The sequence below is a fragment of the Anolis sagrei genome, chromosome 6 (genome assembly GCF_037176765.1).
Source record: "Anolis sagrei isolate rAnoSag1 chromosome 6, rAnoSag1.mat, whole genome shotgun sequence".
Taxonomy (NCBI): Eukaryota; Metazoa; Chordata; class Lepidosauria; order Squamata; family Dactyloidae; genus Anolis; species Anolis sagrei.
The window spans coordinates 38,685,026-38,703,046 of NC_090026.1; the positions used below are offsets into that span (position 1 = coordinate 38,685,026).

An 18,021-nucleotide genomic window follows, 5' to 3' on the forward strand; every position below is an offset into this window, starting at 1 on the left:
TGCTGTCTCCAGCCTGTTCTAGCAGGATGAAACTTGCATTCCCCCCTTCCCCATCCATTGCAACAACACATAGATTAAGGAGATTTTTTTTTGATCCAACCCTCCTATCTGGTTTGAGGATTACAAGGGGATGAGAAATGGTATGTTGGACATACCATCGTGACTTCCATCTGACATTGACAGAGTTATCCAGAGCTAAGGTGTGGATTTTGCAATGGCCTTGAGAATTTGCTTCAGGAAGGAGAGAAACAAAGAATGACCCTCCAGCTTGGTTTCTAAAATAGATGCCATTCTTGCTCACCCCCCCCCCCCCATGAAGAATGACCAGCTGATCCAGTAGGAGAAAGGCTGTGGTTTAGTCCTGCCCCTCTAGCTTGCCTATATAAAGGGGATGCTCTTTCAAGTTTCCACGGCTCAGACCTTTGCTTTGCTTTATCTTCCATCACCAGGACCATGTCCACTACATTTTCGAGCCGCAGCCTGACTTTCTCTGGCAGTGTGCGCGGACCCAGATCGGGGAGTGCACTGAGCATAGCCAGGCCTCAAACAGTCTCAAATATCTATGGGGTCATGACTAACCTTCCACCCTCAGTCAAAGATGCCATGGCACGGAGATATGGGCCAGAGACAGACATCCTTGACGTCAACCAAAAAGGCACCATGCAGAATTTGAACGATCGCCTTGCTGCATACCTAGGAAGGGTGAGTAACCAAAGATTGTCTCCCAGTAAAATAATTAGCTACAGGGCAGGGATATCAAGATACAGCAGTAGTTCTCAATCTTCCTATTGCCACAACCCCTTAATAGAGTTCCTCATGTTTTGGTGACCCCCAACCATAAAATCATTTTCATTGCTACTTCATAGCTGTCATTTTACTACGGATATCAATTGTAATGTAAATACCTGATGTATTTTCATTTACTGGACCAAATTTGGTAGAAATGCTCAAGACACCCAAGTTTGAATGCCGGTGGGGTTGGAGGGTCGGGTGAGGATTGATTTTGTCATTTGGGAGTTGTAGTTGCTAGGATTTATAGTTCACCTACAATCCAAGAGCATTCTGAACTTCACCAACGATGGCATTGAACCAAACTTGGCACATAGAACTCCCATGACCAACAGAAAACACTAGAAGGGTTTGGTGGACATTGACCTTGAGTTTGGGAGTTGTAGTTCACCTCTATCCAGAGGGCACTGTGGATGCAGACAATGATGGATCTGGACCAAACTTGGCACAGATACTTAATATGCCCAAATGTGAACACTGGTGGAGCTTGGGGAAGATAAACATTGACACTTGTGAATTGTAGTTACTGGGATGTATAGTTCACCTACTATCAAAAAGCATTCTCAACCCCACCAAGGACATAATTGGGCAAAACTTCCCACACAGAAACCCCATGACCAACAGAATATACTGTGTTTTTGATGGTCTTTGGAGACCCCTCTGACACCCCCTCGCGACCCCTCCAGGTTGAGAAACACTGAGATATAGGAAAGATCCTAGTGCGAAAGAAGTGGCCATTGTTAAAACCTACCTGTTTACAGCTCTCAGGGTGCATTTAGACTGTAGAAGTAATGTAGTTTGACACCACTTTAACTGCCATAGCATGGGAGTTGTGGTTTTATGAGGCACTAGCACTCTTTGGCAGAGAAGGCCAAAGACTTTGTGAAACTACAACTTCCATGATTCCATAGTATTCAGCCATGGCAGTTAAAGTGGTGTCAAACTGCATTAATTCTACAGTGTGCATGCACTCTCAGAGGTTGTGTGATGCAACTAAGCAAAATGGCACTAGTGATTGATTTTAATGGATGATATTTCCCCTCCTGGGTTGGAAGCATTGTCATCTTTCCTGGAAGAACAGAGCTAGGAAATGTATGACCCTTTGTATTTTTTGGACAGCGACTCCCATAAGTCACGAACATTCTCTGTACTGGCTAGGGCTGTTAGGAATTGTAGTTGAACAACCTCTGAAAGATCACATATTCCCCATCTCCATGGTAGAAGATATTCTAAGTATATTGAACTGGTTTACCTTTGCTCACTGGTGAAGAAATGTAGAGCTGGCACCTGCAGAACTGGACATTTATGAAGCAAGATCTTCGGATTATTGAATGATCAATGATAAATGTTTCCATAGTTTGGCACATGAATCTTTTGGCTACTGTAAGAGCATACAAGGTTTTATCATGTTGACTAAGACCCTTTCTACATAGCTGTATAAAATCCACATTATCTCCTTTGAACTGGATTATATTGGAGTGTAGACTAAGGTAATGTGATGTAATACTAATAATAACATGATATTATAATTATATATTTTATATTACATGTAATATTACTAATAATATTACAATAGAATGGTATAGTACAATATAGTAATATATAATACTGATATTGTACTATGCTAATAATATAATATATATTGTGTGTGTGTGTGTGTATATATACATGTATATCTATCTATCTATCTATCTATCTATCTATCTATCTATCTTGTAAGCCACTCTGGGTGCCCTTCGGGGTGAGAAGGGCGGCATAGAAATATGGTAAATAAATAAATAATCCAGTTCAAATCAGATAATGTGTATTTTCTGCTTTGATAACCTGGATTATCTGGCAGTGTAGAAGGGGCCTAAGAAGCTCCAGACTGCAGCAACATAGTTTAATATATATAGTTTGTTGTTATTTACCATCTAGTCAACTTTGAGTGTGGTGACTCTATGAATGAGACAGTCTAAATATTAGGTGCTATTCAGATGAAAGTTTTGCAAATAGTCTGTAGGATTTTTGATTTGCCGTTTGCTACATTAGGCAGAGACTTTCTGGGGTAGGGTCGAGCAATTTAAGTAGAGACTGGATAAAGATACTGTTTTGGACAACTTCTCGAATTTACTAGCCAGCATGGTCAGTGATCATGTATGCTGGAGAATTGTAGAAGCCATAATGTGGCTCTGAGACTTGTAGTTCAAAAAAGTACGTTCTTTTCCAAGCTGTGTCAAAGACAACCTTTATTTGATCCTGCTTTGTGAGATGGTTTGGGGAAACTTCAGATCAGCCCCGTTTGCTATGTATAATGGTATTTTTGATGATTTATGATTTGTGATGTTGGGAACTTTGCTGAAAAACTTTAGGAAGCATATTGATGAATGAGTCTTCTGTGGGGCCTGGATTTCTTCATGGAAGATGACTTTGAATATGAGGAAGATTTCGCAAAAATCAAGCTGGCTAAAGGATACTTGTTTGGGTCTTAATCTGGAGAGAAAAGTGGGGTACATCTTAATAATAGTAATAATAATAACAATAACAACAAACAGTAACAGGTTACTGGGTTGTTGTAGGTCTGACCTCACTACATCTGAGGATGCTTGCCATAGATGCAGGCGAAATGTCAGGAGAAAAATTGCCTCCAGAACATGGCCATATAGCTCGGAAAAACCTACAACAACCCAGTGATCCCGGCCACGAAAGCCTTCGACAATACATAGTAACAGGTTACCCTGTGAACGGATATGAGTGGTAATGTGGATGGGACAAGATACCTTTGATCAAAAGTATTTATATGTACAATGGATGATCACATTCTCTCATTGAATATGAAGAGATACGCAGAGTGAAAAGGTTTGCGTACCTTTTTGTGTTCTTGCTTTGGTAATTTAAAAAGAGTTTATTTGACAAGTTGGCCTTTTAATGATAGCCAAATGGGTGAGAACAGATAATGTTGAACTTGGCTGGAGCTGTGAGACCTGAACAATTGGGGATTCCTATTCTTTTCTGGGATTGTTGGTTATTCAAAACAGAGGGTGTACTGTGTAGTTTAGGGTTAAATTACACAATATGTTATCTGTGTATCATGCTTTTTTGTGCTTAGGCGTATGAGCAGAGGAGGCTTGAACTCTTCTCTCCATATTTGAGGAGCTCAAGGGAATGTCCAGCTCTCCAGATGTTAACAATAACTCCTATTATACCCTACAACTGGCTGTGCTGACTGGGGCTGATGGGATTTGTTATTCAATTGCACTCAGAGAGCCACACTATGGATCTGTTGGGTACATGCGTTAAGTGGAATCTTGGGTACATGCATTATATGTTTCTATATATATGTCCCTCTCCCCTCCTCCAATTTATCTATGTTTAAGGTTTAACAACACAGCCCAACAATAATTAAAAACTCAAAATTCTATCATACTATATAATGATTTGAGCCCCCAATGGTGCAGCAAGTTAAACCACCGAGCTGCAGAACTTGCTGACCAAAAGGTTGGTGGTTCGAATTTGGGGAGCGAGGTGAGCTCCCGCTGTTAGCCCCAGCTTCTGCCAACCTAGCATTTCAAATGTGAGTAGATCAATAGGTACCACTCCGTGGGAAGGTAACGGCACTCTATGCAGTCATGCTGGCCACATGATCTAGGAGGAGTCTATGGACAATGCCGGCTCTTCGGCTTAGAAATGGAGATGAGCACAACCCCACCAGAGTTGGATGCAACTAGATTTAATCTCAGGGGAAATCTATACCTGTACTTTATAATACTTACCAATAAAAACTAAGCAGGCACATTAATTAAAAGTATACATTTGTTACAGCTCTGCATGATTTGCTTCATGATGTTGCTGAAGTTTAATAACTTTTTTTGTCGTCTTAGGAGCGACTAGAGAAACTGCAAGTCGCTTCTAGTGTGAGAGAATTGGCCGTCTGCAAGGACGTTGCCCAGGGGACGCCCAGATGATTTTATGTTTTTATCATCCTTGTGGGAGACTTCTCTCATGTCCCTGCATGAGGAGCTGGAGCTGATAGAGGGATTATTAGTTTAATAACTAATAAAAAAAAAAAACCGCAATGGCTTCTGCATGCCTCAAGGCAACACCCTCTCTTCTGGCAAAGCTTCCTTTGAAGCTCAGTTGTCTAGAGACACTCTACACAGGCTCAGAGATACTCTTCTTTTACTTCTGAATTCCAAACACTAGATTCCAATGTTTAAACATTCAAGCCCCAGAGAGATAAAACTCAAAACTCCTAATTCATAGGTGGGACAAGTAGTCATGGTGATTGCCACATAACCCCCTTTAGCACGGGAATCCTCCAACAAGCAGCCTTCTTGTATGTTTTATTTTTGGTTGCAGTTAACAACAACCTATAAAAGCTAAACATCCCCCATGAAATCTAAATTTAGGAACTGGCTTAAGTAAACCTTCAATTTCATTTGAACTTGGCAAAACTGGATTTAGACATCTTGTCTAGTTTTAGTGTAGTTTATATATTTTTTTGTAATTATTTCATTTTATTTATTAGTTTTAAAGTTTTTTTTAAAAAAGACACCTGTTTGGAGAAGGTTGCACTAAATGTGTGTAGATTGACAGGCTATAGGTGGTTTAGGTAGTCCCCTGACATTAAGTCCAGTCATGTCTGACTCTGGGGTGTGGTGCTCATCTCCATTTCTAAGCCGAAGAGCCAGCACTGTCTGTAGACACCTCCAAGGTCATGTGGCTGGCATGACTGCATGGAGCGCCGTTACCTTCCCGCCGATCTACTCACATTTGTATGTTTTCGAACTGCTAGGTTGGCAGAAGCTAGGGCTGACAGCGGAAGCTCACGCCGCTCCCTGGAATCGAACCTGTGACCTTTCGATCAACGAGCTCAGCAGCTCAGTGCTTTAACCCACTGCGCCACCGGGGGCTCCATATAGGTGGTTTACAAAATCAGAAATCGTGCTTATGCTTTCCTAAGCCATAAGTTCTACTAAACTCAGATCCAGCCTGCTTGAATTAATGACTATATCTTTGTTTGTGTGCTCATAGAATAATAGAGTGTAAGAGACAATCCAGTCCAATTCATTGTCCTGGAGGAATACACCATCGAAGCACTCCCAACAGATGGCCATCCAGCCTCTGTTTAAAAACTCCAGAGAAGGAGACTCCACAGTCTCAGGCTGCATATTCCTCTGTCAAATATCTTGTACCATCATGAAGCTCTTCCTAATTTTTAGAAGATTTTCTATAGTTTGTATTTATTGCTACATGTCTAGTCTGAGGAGCAGCAGAAAACAAACTGGCTCCACTTTCAATATGTCATTCTTTCAAATAGCTATCATGTCTTGTTTTAACCCTCTCTTCTCCAGGCTAAAACGTACCCAGATCCCTAAGCCACTCCTCCTAGACCTCGGCTTTCAGACCTTTTGTCATCTCTGAAACTATTCCAGCTAGTTAATATGAATTGTCTTTCTATCTGAGCTACTAGGGGCTCCCTCTCGTGGCTAAACATAAAAGTTAATCACTTCCACTTGGACGATTCACCATCACATCATTTTGCTTTTCCCTTGACATTTTTACCAGGTACACTCTTTGGAGGAATCTAATGCACAACTGGAGCAGAACATCCGGGAATACTATGCGAAGCGGGCATCAGCTAGTGGCCCGGATCTGAGTGGTTATTTCAACACCCTTTCCGAGCTGAAGGCTAAGGTATGAAAATGGTGACGGTGGTTAGCTACAGGGTGCACACAACCCCTTAGAATAATAGAATCATAGAATCAAAGAGTTGGAAGTGACCTCATAGGCCATCCAGTCCAACCCCCTGCCAAGAAGCAGGAATATTGCATTCAAATCATCCCTGACAGATGGCCATCCAGCCTCTGTTTAAAAGCTTCCAAAGAAGGAGTATCCACCACACTCCGGGGCAGAGAGTTCCACTGCTGAATGGCTCTCACAGTCAGGAAGTTCTTCCTCATGTTGTTGATACAACTCCATTGGGTGCTGGCTTGTTTCCAGGCAGGCTTTTAAAATAGAAAGAGTACTGTTCCATTACCTGGGAGGAGGCCACTAAGGGGTGCTAGAGAGAGAAAGAGAAGGATACAGTGGTCCCTCACTTATTGTGGGTGTTATGTTTGTGGACCACCCGTGATAAGTGAAATTCCGCGACGTAGGGACGCCCCCTCACCTTCTGTCACTATGCCAAGGCTCTGCCTTATTAAGGTAGAGATGAACCAAACTCCCAGTTTGTGTTAAACACTTTAATTAAAACAACACTTATTTCTGGCTGTTTAAATAGTCCAAAACAAAATATAAAGATAGCACTCAGCCACAGAATATAAAACAAAACTGACAGCAAACGCTGTTGCAGGTTCAAAATAACACCGTAGTCAAAAGGTCCAGTCCAATGGTCAAACGCCGAGAGTTCAATGAGCGAAGTCCAGGGCTCAAGATTCTATACCATAGTCAAAAGCCAGTCCAAAGATTCAAGGTTCCAGGGTTCCAAAGGTTCAGGAGATAGGTCAGGACACCAAAAATCCACAAACCTGGGGGGAAACCAGCAGCATCTACCACCAAGATAAGACAAATACTTTATTCCCGAAGATCAGTCCCAAGGCTAGCTCATTATATCCAGAAACACCCAGCTGCAGCCTGTCTCTTGCATACCTCCACCCTTAATTGCTTTCACCCATGAACTCTTACTTACAGATTACTCAACCCTTTAGAACTAAGACATTAACCCTTCCATCACCAACTGCTAGGCCTACCACCACCAACCACCAACAACTGCAGAACATGATACATGACACCTTCCCTCCTTGCTCTCCATACCTTCCTCTTCCTCCTCATTGCTGCATGGGGCCTCTTGCCACTGCTTGGGCCCCACAATACCTCCTCAGTCACGGGGCCCAAGTGGTAGCAAGAGGCCCCATGCAGTGACAAGGAGGAGGAAGAGGAAGGTAAGGAGGGCAAGGGGGTGGCTCTTCTTTTCCCCTTGCTCTCCTTACCTTCCTCATCCTCCTCTTCCTTGCTACCTGGGCCTCTTGCTGCGATGCCGCATGGGGCCCAAGCGGTAGCAAGTTTAAAAAAACGCAGTGAAACAGTGAGTCTGAGATAAGCAGACCGTGAAGGACCACTGTAGTCCATTTTACAGAGAGGAGGGGATTTGAAGGAGTAAAACCATTTCCCCCTGTTATTTCCCCAACCCATGTCCCCGTCATGTAAACAACGCTTGTTTATGATATGGGAAGTGGGGAGGGGAAATAACCAGCAAAAACAGGGGAAATTGTTATCCTCCTTTAACTCTCCTCCCCATAAATGGACTATCTTTCTCTCTCTAGTGCCCCCTGCTGGCCTCCATTTGGATAATAGAATAATACCATAGAAAGTTTTGAAGAATACACTATGTGGTGTTCGCAGATTACACTATGCAACCCAATTTTTGTTCCTGGGCTATACATGTCATAAAAGCATGGAAAAAGTTTATTAAATGGTAAAAACTTCATTTTCTGCATCACATTTTGGTATTGTTTTTTTTAATGAATATCTCAAAAAGTCTCAACCAATTCAACATTGTTTGTGGTTGCCACAAAATAAAGTTTCTGGAGTATAACAACAACTACTTTCAAAGTAACTACCACACAATTTTCCTTGGGGGTTGGATTATGGGGATTATCAAGTTGAATGACTGCCATTGGCTACAAGTGGCTAGTTGTTTGGTCTTCCCTTGCTGGGTTAGTTGTTCTCTACAGTTTCATCATGGAACCTCACTAACCTCTTTTGTCTTTCTCCAGATTGAACAGGAGACCTTGAATAATGCTGGGCTGCTCTTAAGAATTGATAATGCCAAACTTGCTGCTGATGATTTCAAAGTGAAGTAAGACTTCTTCATCACCACTACCCTGCTCCATATTTTATGCATTCAATATTATTAATTTTTGTTGTTAATTAATAATACATTTTATTTATATTCTGCCCTTCTCCTAGGGGACTTAGAACATTTACATACATAGGCAAACATTCAATGTCTTTACAATCACATGAGACACATAAACACAAACAAAGGCAAGGCTTCTCCTTTCATTTCCGGTTTCTGGAGGCAGTTCTCTTTAGTTCTGGGAGGTGCTTTTCTCTATTTTCAAGTTGAGGAGCCTGCATTGTCACCTCCTGGTTGTGTGGCCAGCAAGATTGCTTGAAGTGTCTCTTGGCCTTTTTATGCTGAAGCAGTACCTATTTATCTACTCACATTTGCATGTTGCTAGGTGGGCAGGAACTAGGGCTGACAAACGGAAGCTCACCCTGTCTCACAGATTCAAACTGCTATGCTTCACGTCTAGCAGTTCAGCAACACAAGGTTTTAACCCATTGTGCAACTGCAAAAGTCAATTTTCATTTATGATAACCTTGAGAATGAGAGACCGCCAAGTGACCCTGCTATTGTCAGCCCTGCCTAGGTCTTGAGACAACTTTATTAGTCTGCTATCTGTTTCTGATGATTTATTTCTCTGGAATGAACTGACTGCTTCATGCAGTTCTCTTTCTAAAATTTTGGATTCTTCTTCAAATGAGTGAATCTTGAAGGAATCTTTTATTCTTCAGTCTCTTTTATATAGTTCTGCATATAACTTCCATTCTATTTTTATTTCTTTTTAATCATTATTGGCTATATAAATAGAAATGCAAAGATATTTAAAAACAAAACTCATTTGTTTACTGTTTTGAAAATGTTTGTCTGCACGTCTTTGTATCTGTTTCTGTACTTATCAGTATCCTGACATTCAAAAACTTGATGGGAAGTGTCATAATTATGACATGGAGAGAGCCAACATGGTGCAGTGGTTTGAGTGCTGGATTATAATTTTGGAGACCAGAGTCCAGATCCGTGCTCACTGTGGAAACCATACATTGGGCAAACCATACTTTTTGTAGGCAAAAGCAAACCCTCTCTGAAAAAATCTTGCCAGAAGAACCTCATGGTTGCCATAAGGCAGAAATGAGGCCAAGCTACAAAAAAGATAACATAAAATTCGGGGAGAAAAAATGGAACAAGGAATCCATATCAGTTTTTGTGTGTGTGTGTATGTCAGGAGCGACTTGAGAAACTGCAAGTTGCTTTTGGTGTGACAGAATTGGCCATCTGCAAGGATGTTGCCCAGGGAACGCCTGGATGTTTGATGTTTTACCATCCTTGTGGGAGGCTTCTCTCATGTCCCTGCATGGGGAGCTGGGGCTGACAGAGGGAGCTCAAATTGCTCTTTGCAGATTTAAACCACCGACCTGTCAGTCATCAGTCCTGTTGGCACAAGGGTTTAACCCATTGCACCACAGGGGACTCCATCCATACCAGTTATTTTGTTTCTTGAGCATGTACCTATATTGAGTCCTTTTTGGTAGAACAGCCTATACAACCAATCTACAAGAGAAACATACAGAGACTGTGAGCAGACTTAGATTGCATGATTTATCTTCCTCCCTGCCCCTGTTAATTATCCTTGAATTTAATATTGACTGAACTACAACCAAGTGATCAATTTTATAAGGAGGAAAGCCTGTTCTAGAAATAGTAATGGACTGCTCTGAGATTTGGAGCATGCATTTAATTTTCAAATCAATCATTTCTCTGTTGCTGCTGACATTAACCAAGCTTGCATTACCATCCAGTGCATTTCCCACTTATATGCTCTTGGGCTGCTATAGCTGGAAATATAGGAGCCCCCGGTGGCGCAGTGGGTTAAACCCCTGTGCCGGCAGGACTGAAGACCGACAGGTCGCAGGTTCGAATCTGGGGATAGGCGGATGAGCTCCCTCTATCAACTCCAGCTCCTCATGCGGGGACATGAGAGAAGCCTCCCAGAAGGATGATAAAAACATGAAATCATCTGGGCGTCCCCTAGGCAACGTCCTTGCAGACGGCCAATTCTCTCACACCAGAAGCGACTTGGGGTTTCTCAAGTCGCTCCTGACACGACAAAATAAAAAAAAAAAGGAAAGAAAGAAAGAAAAAAAAGCTGGAAATTTAAATTTTGTTTATTGTTATGTTCCTTCCAGTTGACTCTGACTCATGGCAACCCCAGAGGAGGTTTGCCATAGCCTTCCTTTGACACTGGGAGATTGTGCTTTACCCAAGGTAATCTAATGGGGTTCCATGGCTGGTGGGATTCGAAACCTGGTCTCCAGAATTATAGTCCAGTGCTTAAACCTGTATACCACAATGGCTCTCACCTTGTAATAATATTAATATTAATATTAATAATAATATTAATATTAATAATAATAATAGCAACAACAACAATTTTATTTGTAGCGTATCTCCCCAAGGGGACTCAAAGTATCTTTCCAAAGGATTAGTTATTATATTTTCTATGGTAATATCAGAAACAGCAAGAGATAAACACAAATATTTGTATTTTTATATCCTGATCACTTGGAGTCTTAGTTTAACACCCTAGCTACCACACCATGCTGGCTCTCTATAAAGACCATTTTACCTCTCCAGATTGGAATCTGAGGTAGCCATGCGTTTGTCCCTGGAGGGGGACATCAATGGACTACGAAAAGTTTTGGATGATGTAAATGCAAGCCGGGCTAGCTTGCAGGTCCAGGTGGACAATCTACAAGAGGAACTGGCCTACCTTAAGAGAAACCATGAGGAGGTAAGTGTGTTGACCTGCAGGAAAGAGAGGCCTTAACACCAAAGGAGATACTTGCTGGATGTATTTTTATTTGTAACACTTGACGACCATGATCGCTTTGGTAATAAATAACTGCTGGAAGACGTGGTGGTCATTTTCTTTACTTCTTTAAGATTGACAAGAAAGTATTTGGATACTTCAAAGCAAAGATGGGCAAAGTGCGGCTATGTGGGAGGTGGTTGAAGCTTCTCCAAAATTTTAAAAAAAATTGCCTCCAGGTGCCCATGGGCTGTTTCAGTCCCAGAAAAGCTATTTTTTTAAAAAAACTGGGAATATCTGGTCATAACCTATTTTGAAAATGGTATCTACTAGTCTAAAAATTGCTCAAGGTGGAGGCACAAACTATGGCAAATATACATCCACATCCCACAGCATTGGAGTTCTTGGGGTTTGTAGTGGGAATGTGGCTCTCCAAAATCTGTGGAGACCAAAATCCACTGATTGTGGTAATATGAAAATAACTAAATTAACTCAATGTATATATTACAAATACACATATAAAAAAACCCTGCCACATTCACATTAAGTAGAAACAACTGGTTCTTCTCTTGAAGTATAAAACAAAGTCTTCGTTTGAGAAAATGTCCTGTTCTTTATTACATATTAGTAGACTCCAGTAGTCACATGAATTGATTCCAACCTGCAACCGGTTTCGACTCACAAAAGCCTTCGTCAGGCGGTTGGGTTCAAATTATCAAAAAAGCTCAGTTTTTGAGGTCAGAAATTCGCCACAGAATAAAACTCCTTGCTCCAGGGGACATAGATAGCTCCACTATCTATGTCCCCTTAGGATCCATCCCTCCAGAAGACTGTTGGTGAATTTCTCACCTTAAAAATTGAGAATCATAGAATCATAGAGTTGGAATAGACCTCATGGGCCATCCAGTCCAACCCCCTGCCAAGAAGTAGGAAAATTGCATTCAAAGCACCCCTGACAGATAGCCATCCAGCCTGTGTTTAAAAGCCTCCAAAGAAGGAGCCTCCACCTCACTCCGGGGCAGAGAGTTCCACTGCTGAGCAGCTCTCACAGTCAGGAAGTTCTTCCTAATGTTCAGATGGAATCTCCTTTCTTGTATTTTGAAGCCATTGTTGCTATTGTTTCCCCTCAAAACTACAACTGAACTTTCTGCTTTGAGAGGGAACTCACTCCCTGCAAATACTTGCTGTCTAGGAAAGTCTGTGACTTGCTGTGGATGTAGCTCATGGGTTGCTAAACTTATTTTAATTCTCCGTTAAGTAGAAGTTTTAGCAGACTTGGTAGATCTCTGAGAACTACAGAAATACAAAAACATGTGTATGAGGAAGAGGTGAGGATCCCCAAAACTGTCCAGGGAGGACAGTGTGTGTTTCACAGGCATGAAATGGGATTAGACTCTTGCTGGATGTGTGTTGGATGGGATAAAGAACAGAGTGGAATGTGCTGGGAAAAGATCTGGCAGACCACCTGTGACACTGTACAACCAACTCCTGTCTGCAGGATTTGGTTGTGGGTCTCATTGGTAACAGTTCTGATCCATTTAAAAGAATATATGACTTGGGCATGGTGTTAATGACTGGCGATTGAATCCATCCAAATATTGTCCCTTGTAATGTGTGGTTGATTATTCGTTAATTATGTAATAGTAAACTGCATTTTCAATTCACACAGGAAGTGGCTTCTCTCCAGGGACGACTTGGGGGTACTGTCAATGTGGAAGTGGATTCCATGCCTGGTGTTGATCTGCAGAAGGTTCTGGCTGAGATCCGTGACCAGTATGAGGAGGTTATGGAGAAGAACCGCCAGGAAGCTGAGGCACTGCACAAAGCCCAGGTTTGGAAAGAAAAGTTAAAAGGGCTCATTTCAAGAGGGTCACACAGACAAAGAGACTAAACTGCAAAGGAATTATCCATTGTGCCCAATCTGTTTGGGGCATATTGTTCAGCACCCTGGATAGCTCCTTTGAAGTTCACATTGGAAGCTATCACTGCATAGAAATGAGGGGATGAGATGACCCTATGGTAAGAAGGCAAAGGCTCTTGAGGACAATATGCACTGTGTGTGTATATATCTTCAAGTACCTTCTCAGCATGGCAACCACATGAGTTTCATAGGGTTTTCTCAGGCAAGGAATATTCAGAGATAATTTAACCACTTTCTTCCTCTCAAATATAGATTGCAGCACATTATATTCATTGGTTACTGTGGGGTTTAAATCTTCTAAATAAAATAGATGGTACTACTACTTTGTGATGTCTGAAATCTGTTTGATTTGCAGCTTCAGGGAAGGGTGGTTTCTACCATTACTTGCAACTGTTGGGGGCTCAAATAACTCCAATTTCATTTCAAAATCTTAAGTATTTAGTCCTTGTGATTATGAAGATGGAGCTTATGAACTTTTAGGCAGCGATAATGGCTTTGTGTAGACAAATGATGGAAGCACAAGTGGGAAGAGAGGGAGGTGTTTTGAGTTTTTCTGTATTGTTTCGTGCTTCTCCTTGTGACCATCAGTGGGAAGACAAGAAAACAAACTAATATATTTATTTATTTACTTGTATTTGTATTTATTTGTATACTGCCTTTGTCAGCCAATCGGCGACTCAAGGCAGTTTGCATTGTGTATTTGATTGCAGAACTTTGGGGTTTTGATTTGCTACAATAAAACTTCAACACACATCCCAATAAGATGTTGATATGGGAAACCCATAAATGATGGCTTCTTCTTTCCTATAGTGTGATGCGATCAACCAGCGGGTTGCTGACAGCAGTGAAGCCCTCCAAGCTGCACAGCTGAAGATCACAGAGCTGAGACGGTTGGCTCAGGCCTTGGAGATTGAGCTACAGTCTCTCCGGAGCACGGTCAGTAATAGGGATTTTTCTAGTGTGTTGATATGCTAAAAATGTGGGAAATTGTAGAAATTTGGGGCCCTTGTGGACTGTACTTTCCATGGGAAAGGTTTTTTTTTGGGGGGGGGGGGTTCTAATATAGTGGATAGCATCCCCAAAACTAGAGGGAGATTGTTACTGGCTATTTTACCTTATTTCCAGACATCCCCTCTCACTTTTTCAGACATCCCCAGATTTTTAGCAAGTTGTTTTCCATACTTTTGCTGTTTCAATGGATCTAGCCATTTACTGTATTTTCGACTCCTGGTCCACTGCTTCAACCACCCACTGCTTTCCCTAGCATACTGCTTAACTCTCTCTTGGCCAACTAAGCACAATCTAATGTTCAGTCTTACATTTGCATGCTAAAACATATCTGGGTTCCACTTTTCAACTCTTTCTACTTTTTGACAGTGCCCCAGTTCCATACACATCAAATAAATGCCAGGCTTTCTATTTGGTCCACTGTTTTTGAAAAAAGGGCTATATTAGCCAAAGGAAGGCAGCCTAAAAACAATGTTACAAAACAAAACAAAATTATTTACATTTGGAATTTCACAGGTTTGATCTTTAGCATGTTTTCTAACCAACTGCATGGAGTGCAATTTGGTGACATTTATGGGATTTTTTTTTTAAGTCATATTTTCCAGTCGTTCAACATCTTGGGTTCTGGTGGGGAGGTTGATCCCACAAAACATGGAAGTAACAAGTTACTTTATAACATATTACTTGAACTACATTTATTTGGTTGGTAGTGACACCAATTTATGAGCTAAGGAACCTTTCCCTTTCTTTCTAATATGACTAGGGATTCCATCTTGCTTGTTGCAGAAGGCAAACTACTGCTACTACTGCAACCAATTTTGTGAAACCAGACTTTAGGCTACATAATATTTATCCAGCTTCTTCCAAAAGTTAAGAGTGTCATAGAAAACCACCCAGAAATTCTGCTGTTGTAAATTCCAGATATAGTCTAATATTCTAGATGCCATGCCAGCACTTTTATACAGTTTTCTGAAGTGCTTGTAGGGTTTTTTTAAAAAAATAATAATAATAAGGTGTGTATGTCTCATGTGGCTTTTCATACAAACTAGTATAGTGGCAATATAATGTGTTCAAAATAAATGACACCACATGTTACAAGTGGCACTGTTAACAACCTAATGGGAGTTGATGTGGTAGATAGAACAATGAGGTCCTTTCTAAAAATTATGTTCCAAATGTCATGTTCCTTGCATAGAGATCAGTGATAATCCAATGTCATAGGGTATTATTATTGGTCATAGGAAGGTTAAAATGATCACAATTCCTCATCGGCCTCCACATTGTGAGAACACAGATTTTTACATTTCCTCCAAGTCTTGTGAGGCTGTCCTAAACTTATAATGGTTCTTTATCTGCTTTTTGCTTTGGGGAAAAAGTTATGATCTATATGAGACTTTCACAAAATATCTGTTTCCAGAAAATAGCCCTGGAGGGTACCCTGGTGGAGACTGAATCCCGCTATGGGATGGAGCTGTCACGGCTGCGTGAACTGATCTCTGCCAAGGAGTCAGAGCTGTTTGAGCTGAGATCTGAGGCCCAGCGCCAAGCTGAGGATTACAAGCGGCTGATGGATATCAAAAACAAACTGGAGCAGGAGATTGCCACTTACCGGCGCCTTCTGGAAGGGTAAGAGCTGCTAAGAAAGCTAGGCATGATCTGTATGGCTTGCCTGCGTGGTAATCAATCCTCTTTTTCCTCAAACGCCAGAAGCATGTATGGATTATTTTGGAAAAGGGAGGTGGATTGAGGTTGGAGAAACAGAGGTTTGGCTAAGGCCATCCAGGTGAGTATGGTTGAGGTTGGATTTGGATCATGATCCGCTTGAAATGCTTCTTCATGGAATGTAGACCATTGAGAAGCAGATGTCTAAGGGCATAAGAGACTTATTATCATCTCTGTGAAAGGGAGCTCAGATCCCATGCTTCAATCATTTGGAACTGTCTACTTGGTGAATGAAACCCAGTTGCTCCATGCATTAAAGCATTATGCATACATTCAGTGAAAAGATTGGGGGCACACACTCATAAAAAAGGAGTTTTATATTTGTTATGTGGATATAATCTTAGACTGATATGTAGGAGGATTCAGAAGAACAAATATCCTTTCTGTTTGAAATTTGAGGGAGTTTGAAGTTTAGCCTGTGGCCGTCATGTTGCCCATATCTGGGGGTTCTGTCCTTCCCAAGCCCCACTCTTGGATGTATACTTACAATAATAATTAATTTAAAGTATTCAGTTTACCAACTTGAACTAGTGTTCATTTGTTCCTTTAGGTTGGATACTGAACCACCATCTCCCCCAGGTAAGCTACAATGCTTGGCAAATTACTTTAAAGACAAATTACTATGAGGACATCCCAAACTGACCAGTGCTCTGGATTCCATTGCTCAGCTTTATTTGGCTTGAACATGTCCTTATATTTATTCTTCTAAACCATTGGTTCTCAAACTATAGATCCCCAGATGCTTTGGTCTTCAACTCGCAGAAATCCTTACAGCTGGTAACTGGCTGGGATTTCTGGGAGTTGTAGGCCAAAACACCTGAGGACCCACAGGTTGAGAACTATTGTTCTAATCAGTCACAAGATATTTTTAAGAACCCCTGCTCTAGTTGCTTCCCTTGTGACTAATTCTTTTTTTGTAATTGTTTTTATCGGTAGAGTTTGCAAAACTTAAGAGAAAGGAGGAGTTTTCACATAGAAAGTGGGAGAACATATTTGTTATAGTTAGAAACGTAGCAAGAAGTAAGAAGAATATAGAGAAGATGAGAAAGCCTGGAAGGAGAGAGAGAAAAGAAAGAAAGAAAAAAAAAGTTAAAAAAAAGTAAAAATAAAAATAGAAAATGTAGACTTCCATCTAGTCTTTGGCAGTCTTTAGAGTCTTTTTCTATTTTTTGAAAATCATCTGCTTCCCCACTTATTCTTTTTTAATTATGATTTACTCTTTTTAAATAATAATCTCTATTTTCCATTGTCTGAAGTCGTCTTTTAGCTGGTCCCAATTTGTATGCTTCTTTGGGATCCCTTGCTTTGATGATAGCCAATAAGTTAATTCATCCATATTCATTAATTCCTTCTTAACATCTTGTTTCTTCCAAACTGGCTTCTCAGACTCAGCACCTTATGTTACCCCTTCCCCACAGGGCACACCACAAGTCGCCGGGTGAAGACTCTAATTGAAGATCTGGTTGATGGCCAGGTGGTGTCCTCTCGAGTGGAAGAGGTTGAGCAACCACTCTAAATGATGTTGATATGGCATCCATATTAGTGGCAGAGCAATTGTGGTGATGGTGGTGGTGCTGGTGAAGGTGGTGGAGGGGAGCTCAGTTCTACATAGTTTATTTCTAGTGAGTTGATTCCACTGCTACAGACAATAGTCTGCAACTAAAGTGAAATCTTTTCCATTGGGTTGATTCCACTACTACAGGCATGTGAAAATAAAGCAACAATTTACATTTCTTTGAAAGGAGATTTACTTGTGTTTTGTTTTTCTTTTTGAGATCACAGTCCTGTACCTAGGGGAACCGAAGCAATCAAACACCACATTTTCCCTCCACCCATGCATCCTTTAGTAATATTCCCCCCATTCCATGCTTTTGCTTTTCATTTGGAAAGGACAGTCAAACTGGCAAAGCACATGGCTTTTTCCTCACAGATAGTACTGAGGTTCAG

At 41.2% G+C, this 18,021-nt stretch overlaps 1 protein-coding gene across 1 annotated transcript; it reads left to right on the forward strand.

Annotated features, from left to right (window-relative positions):
* The first annotated feature begins 426 nt into the window (after positions 1–426).
* Positions 427–17,789, forward strand: LOC132779447 (keratin, type I cytoskeletal 17-like). Its single transcript, XM_060783141.2, has 9 exons — positions 427–702; positions 6,337–6,465; positions 8,547–8,629; positions 11,249–11,405; positions 13,093–13,254; positions 14,155–14,280; positions 15,770–15,978; positions 16,625–16,653; positions 17,493–17,789. Exons 1-9 carry the CDS (start codon positions 454–456, stop codon positions 17,588–17,590), a joined length of 1,242 nt encoding a protein of 413 aa, XP_060639124.2. The 5' UTR covers positions 427–453; the 3' UTR covers positions 17,591–17,789.
* The last annotated feature ends 232 nt before the right edge of the window (positions 17,790–18,021 follow it).